General features: G+C 35.1%; 1 protein-coding gene across 3 annotated transcripts in view; it reads right to left on the bottom strand.

Annotated features, from left to right (window-relative positions):
• Nucleotides 1-1925: 1925 nt before the first annotated feature.
• Nucleotides 1926-16820, bottom strand: part of LOC127877758 (inositol hexakisphosphate kinase 2-like) — a 34452-nt gene continuing 19557 nt past the window's right edge. For all 3 annotated transcript variants that reach the window (XM_052423968.1, XM_052423966.1, XM_052423967.1), the window contains exons 5-7: nt 9490-9659; nt 8597-8772; nt 1926-7955 (exon numbers count right to left, since the gene is read on the bottom strand). In XM_052423968.1, coding sequence (XP_052279928.1) covers nt 7446-7955; nt 8597-8772; nt 9490-9659 — 856 coding nt within the window. In that variant the 3' untranslated portion in view covers nt 1926-7445. The remainder of the gene's footprint in view (nt 7956-8596; nt 8773-9489; nt 9660-16820) is intronic.

The following is a 16820-nucleotide window of genomic DNA, read 5'->3' as shown; positions in this document are numbered from 1 at the left end:
ATCTGGGACAACACTTTACGCACATGCATAATGCCCAGTTTTCTCTGAACACGATTCAATTGTATTCTCAAATATATAGCATATTTTAACCTTTGTGAGCATTACAAGCAATATTAAAATAAACATCTATTTATTAATGTTCACACCAATCTTGATTTTTAACTATGACAAAAGCTGACAAAACACTAAAATTGAACTAAAAATAATATTTGCAAAAAAAGCAAAAAGCAGTCCTTAATCAGGATAGAGATGAAATTATTGAGAATAAATTATCCAAAAATTGTCAATATTTCATCACTTAGCATTTAATTAAAATACAATAAACATATTTACACCAGACTGTTTCAATATCAATATAGTATATTTGAGAACAACACACAACTTTAAACCCTGTTTCAGCATCAACATCACATTATATTAACAATAGATCTAACAGCAGCTTCAGTAGCTGAATTGCCCATAACTTGATAATACGGGAAATTGACAGTCAAAATTCCTACGGTTTCAGTGGCAAATTCATTTTCTGCTACTTGTTAATGCTGGATATTTACTGTCATATTGCACCTATGGTGTTCTTCTTACAGGCAGAACTCATCATGCTGAGAGAGATCCCTTACTCTCACTGGACGCAACACTGAGGCACATAATTAACAAGAGCACCGCATAACAGGTGCAACGCTCAGCTGCGAAAGCTTGTCAGAATTTTTTTTTTTTTTAGAGGTCACAGAGACCTTGACCTAGTGACCCAACAAGAGATGTGTTTGTCAGAAACACAATGCCCCCTACTGCGTCACATTGAAATAAAATTTATATTTATCATTTGGCAGGTATAGAATTCATCTCCCTTTAAAGGTTATTACTTCCCTTGAATTTTGTCCAATCCAACCGGGGGGGGGGTGTGTGTGTGTGTCTCACAATCAATTATGACCATGTCAGACATCACTGACAACCAAGGCCTGTGATTTAAAAGAGATCTTTTTTTTTTTTTTTTATTCAATATCATACATACAATGTAAACATGTATATGATCATACAACATAGTGATTGTACAAAGCAATAAAGTTCAGACATGTTATACAAGATATGCTAATATATATATATTTTTTAAAGAGAATAGAAAAGAACAACAGAGGAATAGTTATGAAAAATGATGAGTTGTATAAAGTCGGAAGAAAGCATACTGGACTTGTGTGTTTTGTTTTATATTCACAATGATCTTGTCAGATTGAAAAAAAATAAACAAAACTATTTTAGAAAGATAAACTAACATTAGAGTGAAATGTATAAAAGTGGACAAAACATTATGAGAATTTAATCCGATTCCATTTTTGTTCAAAGATTTGTAATGTGTCATTACTGAGGGCTATTTCTTTCTCAATCTGGATTTTAAGTTTAAGACTATGGACAAAACAATAAAAATTTGGTACTTGTTTTTTGTGCTTCATGTTTAAAAAAAATAAACAAAACTATTTTAGAAAGATAAACTAACATTAGAGTGAAATGTATAAAAGTGGACAAAACATTATGAGAATTTAATCCGATTCCATTTTTGTTCAAAGATTTGTAATGTGTCATTACTGAGGGCTATTTCTTTCTCAATCTGGATTTTTAGTTTAAGACTATGGACAAAACAATTAAAATTTGGTACTTGTTTTTTGTACTTCATGTTTAAGATAAAATATTTCATCAATATAACCATAAAATTCACAATATTATTACCGTCTAGTGATTTCAATGAGTTAATTCCGAAACTTACATTTAAGAAAGATAGTTTAACGTTTAGTTGCTGTTGTTCAAGAAATGATATTAATTGATTCCAAATAGGCTGGATGTGTTTGCACTCCCAAAAAAGATGTTCTATAGTTTCAATGTTTTCACTGCAGAAGTCACACAGATTTGAGTTAGCTAATTTGCATTTAAAGAGATATTTATTTGTAGCTATAATTCTATGGATGTATTTATATTGAAAATTTCTCAGTGTGCTTTCAATGGTTGCTTTATATGGCATGGTAAATATGTGTTTCCAATTAAGTTCATTTTCTACAAAAAGGTCTTGCCATTTATTTTGGATTTTGGAGTTTTCTGTAGGGTTTTTAATTTGTAGTGTGTAAAATATTTTATTTGTTTTGTTTTTTCTTCCAAGTATGTTTTCTACAAATGTTGTTTGAGTACATGGTGTATTATTTGTATTGATTTCAGATTTAATATGTATGGGTATGCTTTTGATTAGTGTGTAGTACTTCAGAAAATTATTTGAAGGTATTCCATATATGTAGCATATATTATCAAAAGAGTAGAAATCCTTAATTCTGTAGTCATATAATTGGTCGACATATTTAATGCTTCGTTCAAACCAATCTTTATAGAAAAACGTATTATTGTTTGAAGTTATGTCTTTATTGTTCCATAAAATTGTTTTACTGCTGGTTTGGGTTTCTAAGTTATGAGTGACATCACTCCACGCTGATAGAACATCAGACAGAAATATGTTTTCGTTTGCAATTTCATGTAAGATAGTATTGCTGATGTTACATTCAAAGAGTAAGGAGTCACCATATTTTTTAAGGATTTTTTGGTAGAATAATTTCCATTTACTCGTATTGGTATTATCTAGGTATCTTTTAACCCAGCTGCATTTGATTGCATTCAAGAATGAGTCAATGTTCGTTAATTGGATACCTCCATTTTCTACAGATTGAATTAACCGAGTTCTTTTTATTTTATCAGGCTTACCGTCCCATATGAAATTAAATATTGCTGATTTTATATCGTTAATTACATCGTTTGGTGGATTTGGGAGAACTGTTAATACATATATTAATTTAGGAAGTGCAAACGTTTTCAATACTGTGTTTTTTCCGATTAGTGTAAGTTTACGATGATGCCATGATTTTAAGCAGTTTTTAAAATTCTGTAATTTAGGAAGTATGTTTTTAAGAACTGTATCCTTTTCATTATTTGTGAAAGTAATGCCTAACGTTGTGGCTTCATCGGATGTCCAATAAAATTTCATTTCTTTTTTATATTGAACAGTACTTTGTTTTAATTTACCTACTCGTAGCACAGTACATTTACTTTTGTTTAGTTTAAGACCCGATGTCATTCCGTAAAGGGTTAGCGACTCTATTAGGTTATGGAAAGAATCGTAATTGTCGTTTAAAAAATAAGTTGCATCGTCAGCAAATAGGGATTGTTTGATTTCTTCGTCAGGTTCTAGTGATATGCCTTTTATGTGTTTATTTGATTGGATTTGATGTGATAGATACTCGATGCAAATAATAAATAGCGATGATGAGAGTGGACATCCTTGTCGAACCCCTCGTTCGATGTTAAAACTGTTTGAAAAGAAGCCATTGTTAATGATTATACTGTTAATATCGGTATAGAATAGTTTGACCCATTGAATGAGACTTTCACCAAAGTTCATATTTTCTAAGCAAGAGAACATAAATGAATGATCAAGCGAATCGAATGCCTTTTCAAAGTCTGCAAAGAATATTAGACCAGGATTATTTGAATTGTTGAAATAGTTTATGCATTCTTGGATAAGACGAACGTTTTCACCAATGTAACGTCCTTTTATAAAACCAGATTGAGATTTTGAAATGATTGATGGTAATATTTTTTAAATTCTGTTTGCTATACTTTTAGTTGCAATTTTATAATCATTGTTTAGTAAACTAATCGGGCGCCAGTTTGATAAGGATTCTAAGTTTTTTCCAGGTTTTGGAATAAGCGATATAATACCTTGTTTTTGTAGCGTAGTTAAGTTTTCGTTGTTAAATGAATAGTTAAGTGAATTAATTAGATGTGTTTTTATCTCATTCCAGAATATTTTATAAAACTCGATTGTGATGCCATCAGATCCTGGGCTTTTGTTATTTTGCATTTCTTTTAGGGCTAATCCACATTCATATTCATTAAGCAATCCGTCGCACAGTTGTTTTTCCTCTTGGTTTAAAGCGTGATGTGTATTTTTAAAAAGGGTGTTATTTTCAACATTTTTTCGTTTATAGAGGGTTTCTTCTTCTAGTATTTCAGTTCTGTTTGTTATATCTTTGCCATTGACTACTAATTTGTGTACAGTTTTTTGTTCACTTCTACGTTTTTCAATGTTTGCGAAATATTTTGTATTTTTTTCATTGTGTTCAACATGCTGTGCACGCGCTCTTAGTATTATTCCATTGAGATGTGTATGATAGATTCCATCTAATATTTGTTTTTTTAATGTTATTTCATTTTCAATGTCGGTGGTATCATTTGTGTTTGTTTGATGCAATTGTTTTTCAAGTGTTTCAATGGTTTTGATGGTTTCAGTTTCAAGTTTGTGTGTTTCTTTTTGTTTAAATGATGTGTATCTAATTGTTGTGTTACGTATATTTCCTTTAATTACTTCCCATAAGGTGTTTGGGTTTGCATCTTTATTATTTTGAACTGTATTTAATATTTCCTGTTTTATTTGTGTTTGATATTGTGTATCTAATAAGATGCTATTGTTAATTTTAAAGTATCCTGGGCCTCTTTCAGGAAGTATATTGTGCAGTTTAAGTTCAACTAGAGAGTGGTCAGTCATAAATCCTGGTTTTATGTTACATGTGTCAATAATGTTGCAAAGAGATTCAGATATTAAAAAATAGTCTAATCTACAAAATATTGTTGGTTTTGTGTTTGAGTGCCAGGTGAATTTGCTTTCGTTTGGATTTATAGTACGCCAGATGTCTATCATATTGTAGTTTTCAATTATGTTATTTAAAATGTTTCTATTTTTAGGATGAGTATAAAGGTTTCCACTCTTTTTGTCTAATAATGGGTTAAGAACAGTATTAAAATCACCACCGACTATGATGTTTTTATCTTGGTTATTAATTATAAAGGATTGTAATGTTTCGTAGAATGTGGAATCATCTATGTTAGGGCCGTAAACATTAATTAATGTTAATTCTGTTTCGTGTATTTTGATATCTATACTTGCTTGTCTGCCAATTATTATTTCGTTAAAGTTATTGACTGTGATCCCTATATTATTTTTTATAAGAAAGGCAATGCCTTGTTTATTAGTATGTTTTCCACTGAGATAGATTTCTCCGTCCCATTCATCTTTTAAGGTTTGTGCTAAAGTAGGTGTCAAATGACATTCTTGTAAAAGGCATATACTATATTTTTTTTTGTCTAACCATTTGAAGATTTTTATGCGTTTGTCTTTATTGTTTAGCCCTTTTACATTCAATGTACATAATTTAATCATTTAATGGAGGGTGATGTAAATGATGATTTGTGTGTGCTTGTCCAGTTAGTTTCAAATTTAAAACATCTCCAGTTAGTTTCTATTGTAAGATAAGATATGTCTCTACATACAAACAAAATATGGAAACAAAAATGAGCAGAAAAAAAGTTATGTTTACACCCCGAAAAGCAACGGGTACCCATGATAAAAAAAACTGTTTACAATGACAAATAGGAAGAAAGGGTTCCGCCAAAAAAAAAAAAATATATATATTGTGTAACAAACACTATCATTACACAAGTAAAAAAATGCTTAAGAGAAAGAAAAACAGCACACAGAACAACGCAAACACAAAAAACACTGGCATGCAAAAACAACAACAATGTTTGCGTGGCGTTTGCCTATTTAAACAGTACGTGTTTTTGTTTCCTATGCCGTAATCTCAAGTAATAAATATGTTTAGTTTGTACGCCTGCTCGTTGATATAATGTGATTGTTAATAAGTATATGCGCAGGTTCGTGCATGTGTGTGTGTGTGTGTGTATGTACATTCATGCGCGCGTGTGTGTGTGTGTGTGTACGTTCATGCGTGTGTGTATGTGTGTGTGCGGGTGTGCGTGTGTGTGTGCGTGTGGGTGTTTGTGTGCGCGGGCGTGTGTGTGTGCGTGAGTGTGCGTGAGTGTGCGTGTGTGTGATTTTTGTGCGTGTGTAGGCGCGCGTATATGTCCCGGTGTTTTGTGAAAATATATAAAACATCTAAAGGGACAGAGAAAAAACAACAGAACTACATTAAACATACATTAGATACAACAACCAAACATGTTGAAAATTCTTTTGAACAAAAAGAATAAAATTGGTAATTCGTTTGTATTCGAGAGAGCGTGGTTGCTTGCATGTAGCCATGCATTGGTGTGTTTTACTGTGTGTGTGTGTGTGTAACACTGATTTTTCACCAAAAAAATAAAAAAGTGTAGTTTGTACGCCTTCTTGTTGATGAAATGAGATTGTTAACAAGTATATGCTCACTTTCGCGCATGAGTGTGTGTGCGTGCGTGCGTGCGTGTGTGTGTGTGTATGCGTGTGTGTGTGCGCGTGTGTTTTTTGTGTGCGCGTGTAAGCGTGCGTGTATGTCCCGGTATCTTGTGAAATATATAATACACAAAAAGAGATCATAGCCAGATATGATCATGCATCTATGGACATAAGTCTGCAGGTATGTAATGAACATCAAAGAAATTATAATTATATCATTTAAAAAAAAACCTTGACAAATCAATCATTTGGATTATAAATAATCAAAATAATAAATCTGTACAGTAACTGTGAAAAGAACTTCAATTCTTGGATAGGAAATATATAATATGAGATTTATAATTATATAAATTACTTCCCTTGAAAATAATTGTCTGTAACCAATCTCTATTTTTAGTAGCAAATAATTAAAAGCCACTACCGTGACTGTAGACCACTCAAAATGTGCAGCTCCATGAGTTACACATGCATGCCAAATATATAAAGTGGCTATGTTCAATATTGAATAATTTTCTCCCTTTTTAAAGCTTGTTACTTTCCTTAAATCTGTATTTTTTACCGTAGACCGTAAAGGATGACCTTGACCTTTTACCACAATGTGTTTGTCAGAAACACAATGCCCCCTACTGCGCTGCTTTGATTTATTTAACAAAAATATATACGTGGGCAGGTCAGATAACTATGTCCATTTAAAGCTTATTACTTCCCTTGACTTTGTTTTTTGCACCCTAGACCTTGAAGGATGATGTTCATCTTGAAATTTTACCGCTTAAAATGTGCAGCTCCATGAGATACACATGCATGCCAAATATCATGGTGCTATCTTCAATATTTAAAAAGTTATGGCCAATGTTAAGGTTTAAGCACGATGCCTATGGCGGACGTCGGACGGCGAGCTGACTATAACAATAGCTCGGGTTTTCTCCGAAAAACAGTCTCGCTAAAAAGTACATTCTAAATCTCAACGCATCATATATCACAAACATTTCCCGGGACCTTGAATTAGGTAACACCTCAGGAGAGGAAAATACCCTTCCCCCATTTCTTTGTCCACCAAATATCCTCAAATTTCATCAATCCATTCAAGAACTATTTGTGACACAAAACTCAAACTGAAATCACACCATTGTAAACCAGAAAGAGTGATTACCAGTATTTAAACATAAATGCTTATTTTATCTATAAACTGTCAGTCATGTTTATTTTGCGGCACTGAATATTTGTGTTGAATGTTGTTGAAGATCTCTATGAGATTTCTCACCCCGAACAGATATCCCTGATCCACTCCGCTGTGTGCGGTGTCCTCATGAAAGCCTCTGTGGGTCGAGTGAGCAAAGTCAATCATGCGTATGTCAACCACATCGCTTTCACACTGACATGGTGGTTGCCCCTTACAGTCTGAGGCAGCTTCACAATTCGCTGAAGACTGTAAAGGGTCTTCATCATTGTCAGATTTAGACCACTCTATTCCACCATACATTATAAGTAGAGAACTAGAGTAGAATCGAAATGAGTCTTGTTTTTCAACTATTTGACACAGGTTTCTTAGTCTGCTCAATATTGGTGGAAGTAGTTCAACACGCATTTTTCTGCCGTCAAATAAAAATGATTCCAAGACGTCCTTAAAACCTTCGACAGTCAATTTCCTCCCAAAGTATTTGTTCTGACAGACATATTGCCCTGATGTGGACTGATACACCTGCAACGTGGAAATACTTACAAGAGTCAATTAGGTTTGAATGCATTCTTATGTGTACATCAACTTTTATATACATATATTAGGCCACAAAAACATTTGGTAAAAGCATCCTTCAAGGAATCATGCATGAAATGTTGATTCACAAAAAAAGAAATCTTTTATTTTTTTTACAATATAGTCCTAAGATGGACCTCTTTACTATACTCAATTGTACTGGCAAACACAATTACATTATATATATATATATATATATATATATATATATATATATATATATATATATATATATATTTATATATATATATATATATATATATATATTACTTTAAAGTACGTCCTACAGAATGATTATTTTTTATTGGCTAAGCAAGGTCACTTGGTAACCATATATTTTTCCATATTAGCGGTTCATATATTATTAGTAGAAGAAATCAGTGTTTCATTGTAAATATGAAATAACAGCACAGAGATAAATAAGATGAAATAATTAGATCCCCATTGCTTGTATGGTTGATCCTCACATAACAATAATGCTCAGGAAAGAATTGCACTCAGATAAATACTCAGATATATTTGTTAAATGGCTTCTTACTAACTGGTCAAGAAAATGACACGCTAATAATAAAGAATCCTGTACTTACCTGCATTCCAATAAGACGCAGACCGACTGCGCTGGAGGTAGTTATCTGACACTTGCGAGTCTGGCTGATCTTCTTGGACTCGGGCGCGTCGTCTCCGTGCTGCCGTGTTCCCATCTTGAGGTCCAGGATGCATGGGTACTTGAACTTGGCTGCTACATTCTCAAGCAGGATGAACTCTGAAGGCATACCGTAAAAATTCATGAAGCAATCTTTGATCAAAGTAGCAGGATAGTAAACCTTCGACCCAAGATACATGGGTACTTGAAATTTCGGTGCAAGGATAAACTCTCAAGCTGTTGAATTATGCAATTAAATAGCCTTTGACAGTGTCGCATCTAAAACAGGAGTCATTTTCAGGAGGAAGGAATTGACAAACAGACACACAGACAGACAGACACAAAGACAGACAGACAAACACAAAGACAGACAGACAGACAGAGACCTGATTGTTTGACCTCTTGTGAAAATTGAAAAGATACGCATAATCCTCACGTTCGCCTTCATAAGTACGCGGTATATCAAGTGTCATCGAGGTATCTACAGTCCTTTTGAGAAATTTCATTATCAAATATTGGTGGACAGACACAATATATGAGAAACCGGCTGGGATTGTAAAATATTTGCAGCAACTTTGAGAGCACTAGGTTAAGTTATGAAAACCAATTATCTAGGCAACATGTGTACAGGAACATGGTTTCAACCCACTCACGAAAGATAATCTTTCAAGATGTAAGTAAGATGTAAGTTAATTAATTTAACTTACTTTTAATTTACACTTTAATGCAAGTATGACAATATCTGACCAAGTGTTGAGGTGCCTGCTAGCTGGTTTAAGCATTGACCATTCAATGACCCCATTCTTACTAACACACTGGTCACACACATGCACTTACTCTGCAAGTTAGACTCCGTATTTTCCTTCTTCATTGCGGCCAGTTGACGCTTGTGAGAGTGGACACTCCATGGGTTGCAGCCAGCTGCCGTCTGACTTCCCTTGGGGTCAGGGGAATGGAACATGATACCTGGCGGAGGGCTGTTATCAACACCTGGCTGTTGTATAGGGCTGTCAGTGGAGAACAGAGGATTGTAGAAATTAATGGTTTTTATTTAATTCATTGATATACATAGTCCACACTTTTTCACAGTATGTTTGAAACCTTATAATCAACAGCACCTGTTAAGGATAGAGAGAATTAAGGACTGACAGACAGGGTAATTTAGGACTGACAGACAGGGTAATTTAGGACTGACAGACAGGGTAATTAAGGACTGTCAGACAGGGTAATTTAGGACTGACAGACAGGGTAATTTAGGACTGACAGACAGGGTAATTTAGGACTGACAGACATGGTAATTTAGGACTGACAGACAGGGTAATTTAGGACTGAAAGACAGGGTTATTAAGGACTGACAGACAGGGTTATTAAGGACTGACAGACAGGGTAATTTAGGACTGACAGACAGGGTAATTAAGGACTGACAGACAGGGTAATTTAGGACTGACAGACAGGGTAATTTAGGACTGACAGACAGGGTAATTTAGGACTGACAGACAGGGTAATTTAGGACTGACAGACAGGGTAATTTAGGACTGACAAACAGGGTAATTTCCTCCTGCATGATGATGCCAGCAGTAAACAAGAGCACCGCCTTGCGTGCGCAGACCGCTCATCTATTTTCTTTTTAAAGGTGAAGGGACTCTCATTTTTAATCACAAAGGAGGGAGGGGTGGAGTGAAGAGGGGTGTATAGTGTGGGTGTGTGGACATTTATTACATTATCTTCCAAAAATGCTAAAAAATGCAAAAAAAAAAAAAAATCGGGGAGGGGGGGGGGGGGTATGGTGGAGGGGGGGGGCGGGGGGGGGGGGGGGATTCTTTGGTGTGATGTTTGGACGGTATTTCAAACATAAAATATTTAAAATAAATATTTGTGTTTTTTAACCGTTTCAAATAAAAATAAATTTGGGGGGTGAGGTGGGGGGGGGGCATAGTGTGAGGGGGTGGTGGTAATTTGTGAGATGATTTAAAAAAAAATAATGGGGGGGGGGGATTCGGGTTGGGGGAGGGGGGGTGGGGGTGATTCTTGGGTGCAATGGTTGGAGGGTATTTCAAACATAAAATAATAAAAATAAATAGTTGTGTTTTTTAACCGTTTAAAAAAAAATTTGGGTGGGGGGTGGGGGGGTATAGTGTGAGGGTGGGGTGGTCATTTGTGAGATGATCTTAAAACAAAAATAAAAAAATAAATAAAAAATAGGGGGGTGGGATTCGGGGGGGGGGGGGGGGAGGGGGGGCACGGGAGATGGTTTGGGTGGAGTCTATTGTGGTATGTCAGGTAAGAGTTAGTCAAAGTATCAATCAAATCTAATCATAAATAAAGAAGTCATGGCAATTTTAGCAAAATTTAATAATTTGACTTTGAGAGTCAAGGTCATTCAAAGGTCAAGGTAAAATTCAACTTGCCAGGTACAGTAACCTTATGATAGCATGAAAGTATTTGAAGTCTGAAAGCAATAGCCTTGATACTTAAGAAGTAAAGTGGATCGAAACACAAAATTTAACCATATATTCAAAGTTACCAAGTCAAAAAAGGGCCATTATTCCATAAAAATGACATCCAGAGTTATGAAACTTGTCCTTTTACTGTATCCTTATGATAGTTTGCGAGTGTTCTAAGTATGAAAGCAATATCTATGATAATTTAGGGGTAAAGTGGACCAAAACACAAAACTTAACCAAATTTTTGATTTTCTAAGTATAAAGGGCCCATAATTCCGTCCAAATGCCAGTCAGAGTTACATAACTTTGCCTGCACAGTCCCCTTATGATAGTTAGTAAGTGTTGCAAGTATGAAAGCAATAGCTTTGATACTAAAGGAATAAAATGGACCTAAACACAAAGCTTAACCAAAATTTTCAATTTTCTAAGTATAAAAAGGGCACATAATTCTGTCAAAATGCACGCCAGAGTTATCTAACTTTGCCTGCCCAGTCCCCTCATGATAGTAAGTAAGTGTACCAAGTTTGAATGCAATAGCATTGATACTTTCTGAAAAAAGTGGACCTAAAGGCAAAACTTAACCAAAATTTTCAATTTTCTAAGTATAAAAAGGGCACATAATTCAGTCAAAATGCATGCCAGAGTTATCTAACTTTGCCTGCCCAGTCCCCTCATGATAGTAAGTAAGTGTACCAAGTTTGAATGCAATAGCATTGATACTTTCTGAGAAAAGTGGACCTAAACGCAAAACTTAACCGGACGCCGACGCAGACGCCGACGCCAAGGTGATGACAATAGCTCATAATTTTTTTTCAAAAAATAGATGAGCTAAAAATGCTTGACATGATTTTAATTCCCAATTACGGTATCTGCGTAGGGGCAAATATACACGTATGTCTGAATAGACAGGAAGGATGTATTCAAATAATGTAAATTGCCTTTAAACAAAAAGCTCTGGACTAAATGTACATCAAAATTGACAAATATATTATTAATACTTTTTTCAAAATCATGTTTCTGTCTGAGGCTAATCTAAAATCATGTGTGAATGCTAACATATAGCCAGGGCTATAGATAACAAGCGTCTTTGCGTTATAACGCAATTAAAATAACCAAAAACGTAGTTAAATTCAAAATAAAGCGGACAAAACGCAAATACAAATTTAATTATGTAATTCCCTTAAAAAACCTTGCGTCACGAAACGAAATTCTAACAAACAACGGGCGTATTTTAAGACTGGTTATTTTCGGTACAAAAATGTATCGGATAGTTTACATGCCGTCCTATGAAAAAAAAAGAAGGCAGTCAAGCGGTTATCAATCTTTGGGGTATTATTGTAATTATTCGTAGACACGTCCGATTTCTACTTTCATTTTCAAGGTATTCAACTCAAAATGACCCGAAAATGGGGTGCATCGCTTTGAACAGCAATAACTTCATCAATGACAATTGTGCAGCGATTTCCACAAATTCTGCAGCGATTTCCACAAATTCGGTCTTATTCAACGAAAAAATGAATGAACTTTGATCACATATTAAGTAATTGTTTGTTGTTATGTACAGGCACCTTTTTGAATTCCATTTGTATAAATAATATATTAACCTTAGTAGATTTTTATTGTATTATATGGCCACGACTTTTATATTTCTTGGTTTACAAAACCGCCGACCCTAATTTTTGGAAAATGGGAAAAAAATAAAATCGGAAAATCGTCTTTTTTTAAAATATATTTTATTCCCGACCACAGGTGGTTAGCGTGTGGCTATGATATTAATTAATGAAAACATCATTTAAAAGTTAAGTAATTGCGGCAAATCGGAACTCAACTTGCGTAAAATACTAGCTCAATTAACCGTTAAACTCCGCCTCCGTTCTCTGCAAAAGATTCGACGGCGGAGCTATGCACGTGCTATTATTAAATTGGAGGATTGCAATTGAGAAACAAACGCACGATTGGTTCGGCATGTTGATTGCTAGACAAAGGAAGCCAATTTTGTCGGCGCGAAATTTGTCGCTTTTATTGCTTCAGACAGCAAGTGGCTTTCCTATGATGACGTCAAACTGTCAATTCACACAGACTGCACATTTTCGGAAGACTTTAACTGTCTCATTGTTTACAATTCCAGTAAAAACACTTGCTAACATTAAACTTTGGATTAAATTATCAAAATAAAGCAAAAGCCAAGTTGACAAATATGATTGTATTAATTCGCGTCAGTTCAAATACGGTAAGACGTTTTGCGTTGTAAATCAACGAGTTTTCATGACAACAACAACTTTAACAAACATTACCGCGACGACGCGGGGATCGATCTACCTCGATTTTTGTTCATGGACGATGTCATAAGTCCAATAAGAGCAAACACATACTTTGTGTATGAGTAGTATATCTTATATAAGATTTATGCAACGGGAATCGCATTGCGTAATGGTGCGCATCGAATTACGGAAATGAAGCGCAGTTTTTCGTTTTAATGGGAGAAGAACGCATGTCATTTAATGGAGTGTTTAAAATTGCCTGATGTTACAAAAGGTGCTTTTAGGTGATTCATTTCATTTGAAGATATAGATGTGTTTCGTTGCATAATTTGATTTTTCGTCTCTGTTTTAAGGTTATAAAAGATATGATGTCTTTGTTCTGATGTTATTAGTATTAACTTATTTATCCAATATATATTTTTTTTTTTCGACCGCCCGATGGACCATTTTCAAAATAATTTTTGTAAACCAATAAAAAAAAGTCGTGGCCTATATGTAATTCCCTAAATTACCCAAGTGAGTTAAAAACTGGGGGTGAAAACCCAATTAAGGTCAAAAGTAGGGGGTGAAAATTTTTGCTAAAGCTCTATTGAATTTACAAAACCCCAATTGTTGTCAAAACAGGGGGTGAATTACCCAATATACCCCACAAGTTATCTATAGCCCTGTTTCAGCAACACCATATCACATGGTCAAGATCACAGACAAGTTTGCTAAATATTCCTTCAAAAATTGCATTCAAAGAATTAGGATAACAAGAGTGCCAAACTGTCACAAGATACGCCCATTTGAAGGTTATGGACAACTTGATAACTTTACCATTTGAGAGGCAAAATGATATGTTTTTGAAAATTAAGCAACACATAACTTAACCATTTGAGTGGCAAAATGATATTTTTATATGTCATAACTAACCATTTAAAAGTGAGGAAAAGTGAAACATTTTTGAAATTTAAGCAAATAAAAATACCTGTAAATAAAATGCAGACTGTCAATTTCATAAAAATCGTGGAAAGCACAAACAAAAACCGGCGAAACAAGTGTAGCATATCACAACTAATGGACTAGGCTAAAAGACACAATGGTGAATATTTTTAACGCACTAAGTGACCCTGTGACCTATTTTTTTACCTGTCATGACCCATATTTGAACTTGACCTATATATCATCTAGACAAAACTTCTGACCAAATTTGGTGAAGATCAGATGAAAGCTACTTCAATTAGAGAGCTGACAACATGCAAAATACTTGAAATGCACTAAGTGACCTCGTGACCTAGTTTTTGACCTGGCATGACCCATATTTGAACTTGACCTAGATATAATTTAGACACAACTTCTGACCAAGTTTGGTGAAGATCGGAAGAAAACTATTCAATTAGAGAGCGGACACCATGCTAAATCCTTGAAATCTACTAAGTGACTCCGTGACCTTGTTTTTGACCCGGCATGACCCATATTCAAACTTGACCTAGATATTGTTTAGATACAACTTCTGACCAAGTTTGGTGAAGATCGGATGAAAACTATTTGAACAAGAGGCCCATGAGGGCCTGAATCGCTCTACTGCTATAAACAGTCACTGTGACCTTGACCTTTGACCTAGTAACCTGAAAATCAATAAGGGTCATCAGCCAGTCATGATCAATGTACCTATGAAGTTTCATGATCCTAAGCCTAAGCATTCTTGAGTTATCATTCGGAAACCATTTTACTATTTCGAGTCACTGTGACCTTGGCCTTTGACCCAGTGACCAGAAAATCAATAGGGTTAGAGCCCTCATTAATATAAAGACACTGAACAAGTTTGAAAAGAATCTATGAAAAATGCGGACTTTATCGGATAAATCAGAAAAGTATAAAACACACACAGACAGACAGACAGAGACCATGCCATCCCATAAACTCTTCTGCCTTTGGCAGAAGAGCTAATAATTAGAGAGCGGACACTGCTGTGGACGCCCCCACCCGCAAAGGGTGATCTTATAATACGTCCTGTTTTGAAAACAGGCGTATAAAAATGAATAGAGTTTACTTGTAATGCTGCTAAATAAAAACTATGAATACAAGGAGCATTTGAGACAAACTAGGAAAAACAGAAGCAGATAAAAACAAAAGGGCCTGAAAGGCCCAAAGTCGCTCACCTGAGATTAGATATTATTGGGACAAATCTTCTGACCTCTGGCCTCTAGAGTGTTAACAAGATTTTACTATAGCCACATAAGGAAAAATGCCCCGCCCCTTGGCAGCCACGTTTAACAAGCAAACATAACCATTTTCGAACTCATCCATAATATCAATAAGACAAATCTTCTGACCATATTTCATGAAGATCGTAAAATAAATGTGGCCTCTAGAGTGTAAACAAGGTTTTACTATAGCCATATAAGGAAAAATGTCCCACCCCTGGCAGCCATGTTTTTCAACCAACCAGCATCATTTTTGAACTCTTCCAAGATATAATCGGGATGAATCTTCTGACCAAGTTTCATGAAGATCAGACAGTAAATGTAGCCTCTAGAGTGTTAACAAGATTTTACTATAGCCATATAAGGAAAAATGCCCCGCCCCTTGGAAGCCATGTTTTTCAAGCAAACATAATTATTTTCGAACTCATCTTAGATATCATTGAGACCAATCTTCTGACCATATTTCATGAAGATTGGACAATAAATGTGGCCTCTAGAGTGTTAACAAGGTTTTACTAAAGCCATATAAAGCCATATATAAGGAAAAATGCCCCGTCCCTGGTGGCCATGTTTTTAAAGTAACCAAAACCATTTTTGAACTAATCCAAAATATCATTGGGACAAATCTTCTGACCAAGTTTCATGATGATCGGAAAATAAATGTGACCTCTAGAGTGTTAACAAAGTTTTACTATAGCCGTATAAGGAAAAATGCCCCGCTCCCTGGCGGCCATGTTTTTCAACCAACCAGCATCATTTTCCAACTCGTCCTAGATATTATTGGGATGAATCTTCTGACCAAGTTTCATGAAGATCAGACAATAAATGTGGCCTCTAGAGTGTTAACAAGATTTTACTATAGCCAAATATAGCCATATAAGGAAAAATGCCCCGCCCCTTGGCTGCCATGTTTTTCAAGCGAACGTAACCATTTATGAACTCATCCAAGATATCATTAAGACTAATCTTCTGACCAAATTTCATGAAGATTGGACAATAAATGTGGCCTCTAGAGAGTTAACAAGGCAAATGTTGACTGCGCACGCAAAGGACGGACGACGGACAAAAAGCGATCACAAAAGCTCACTATGAGCACGTTGTGCTCTGGTGAGCTAAAAACTAGGAACAAGAGCTGTGTTTATGTAACACATAGCCCCTACTGCACTTTGAAGCAGCACAGCAGCTATTTTAGAGTAAATTGTCAAGGGTCGTCAATAATCAATGGATTGGAAGATAAATGTAACTTGATCTGTAAGTAATGTTTGTAGACTCGC

The sequence above is a fragment of the Dreissena polymorpha genome, chromosome 4 (assembly GCF_020536995.1).
Source record: "Dreissena polymorpha isolate Duluth1 chromosome 4, UMN_Dpol_1.0, whole genome shotgun sequence".
Lineage (NCBI taxonomy): Eukaryota > Metazoa > Mollusca > Bivalvia > Myida > Dreissenidae > Dreissena > Dreissena polymorpha.
The sequence above is the reverse complement of the archived record's forward strand: the minus strand, read 5'-3'. Positions and strand labels throughout refer to the sequence as shown.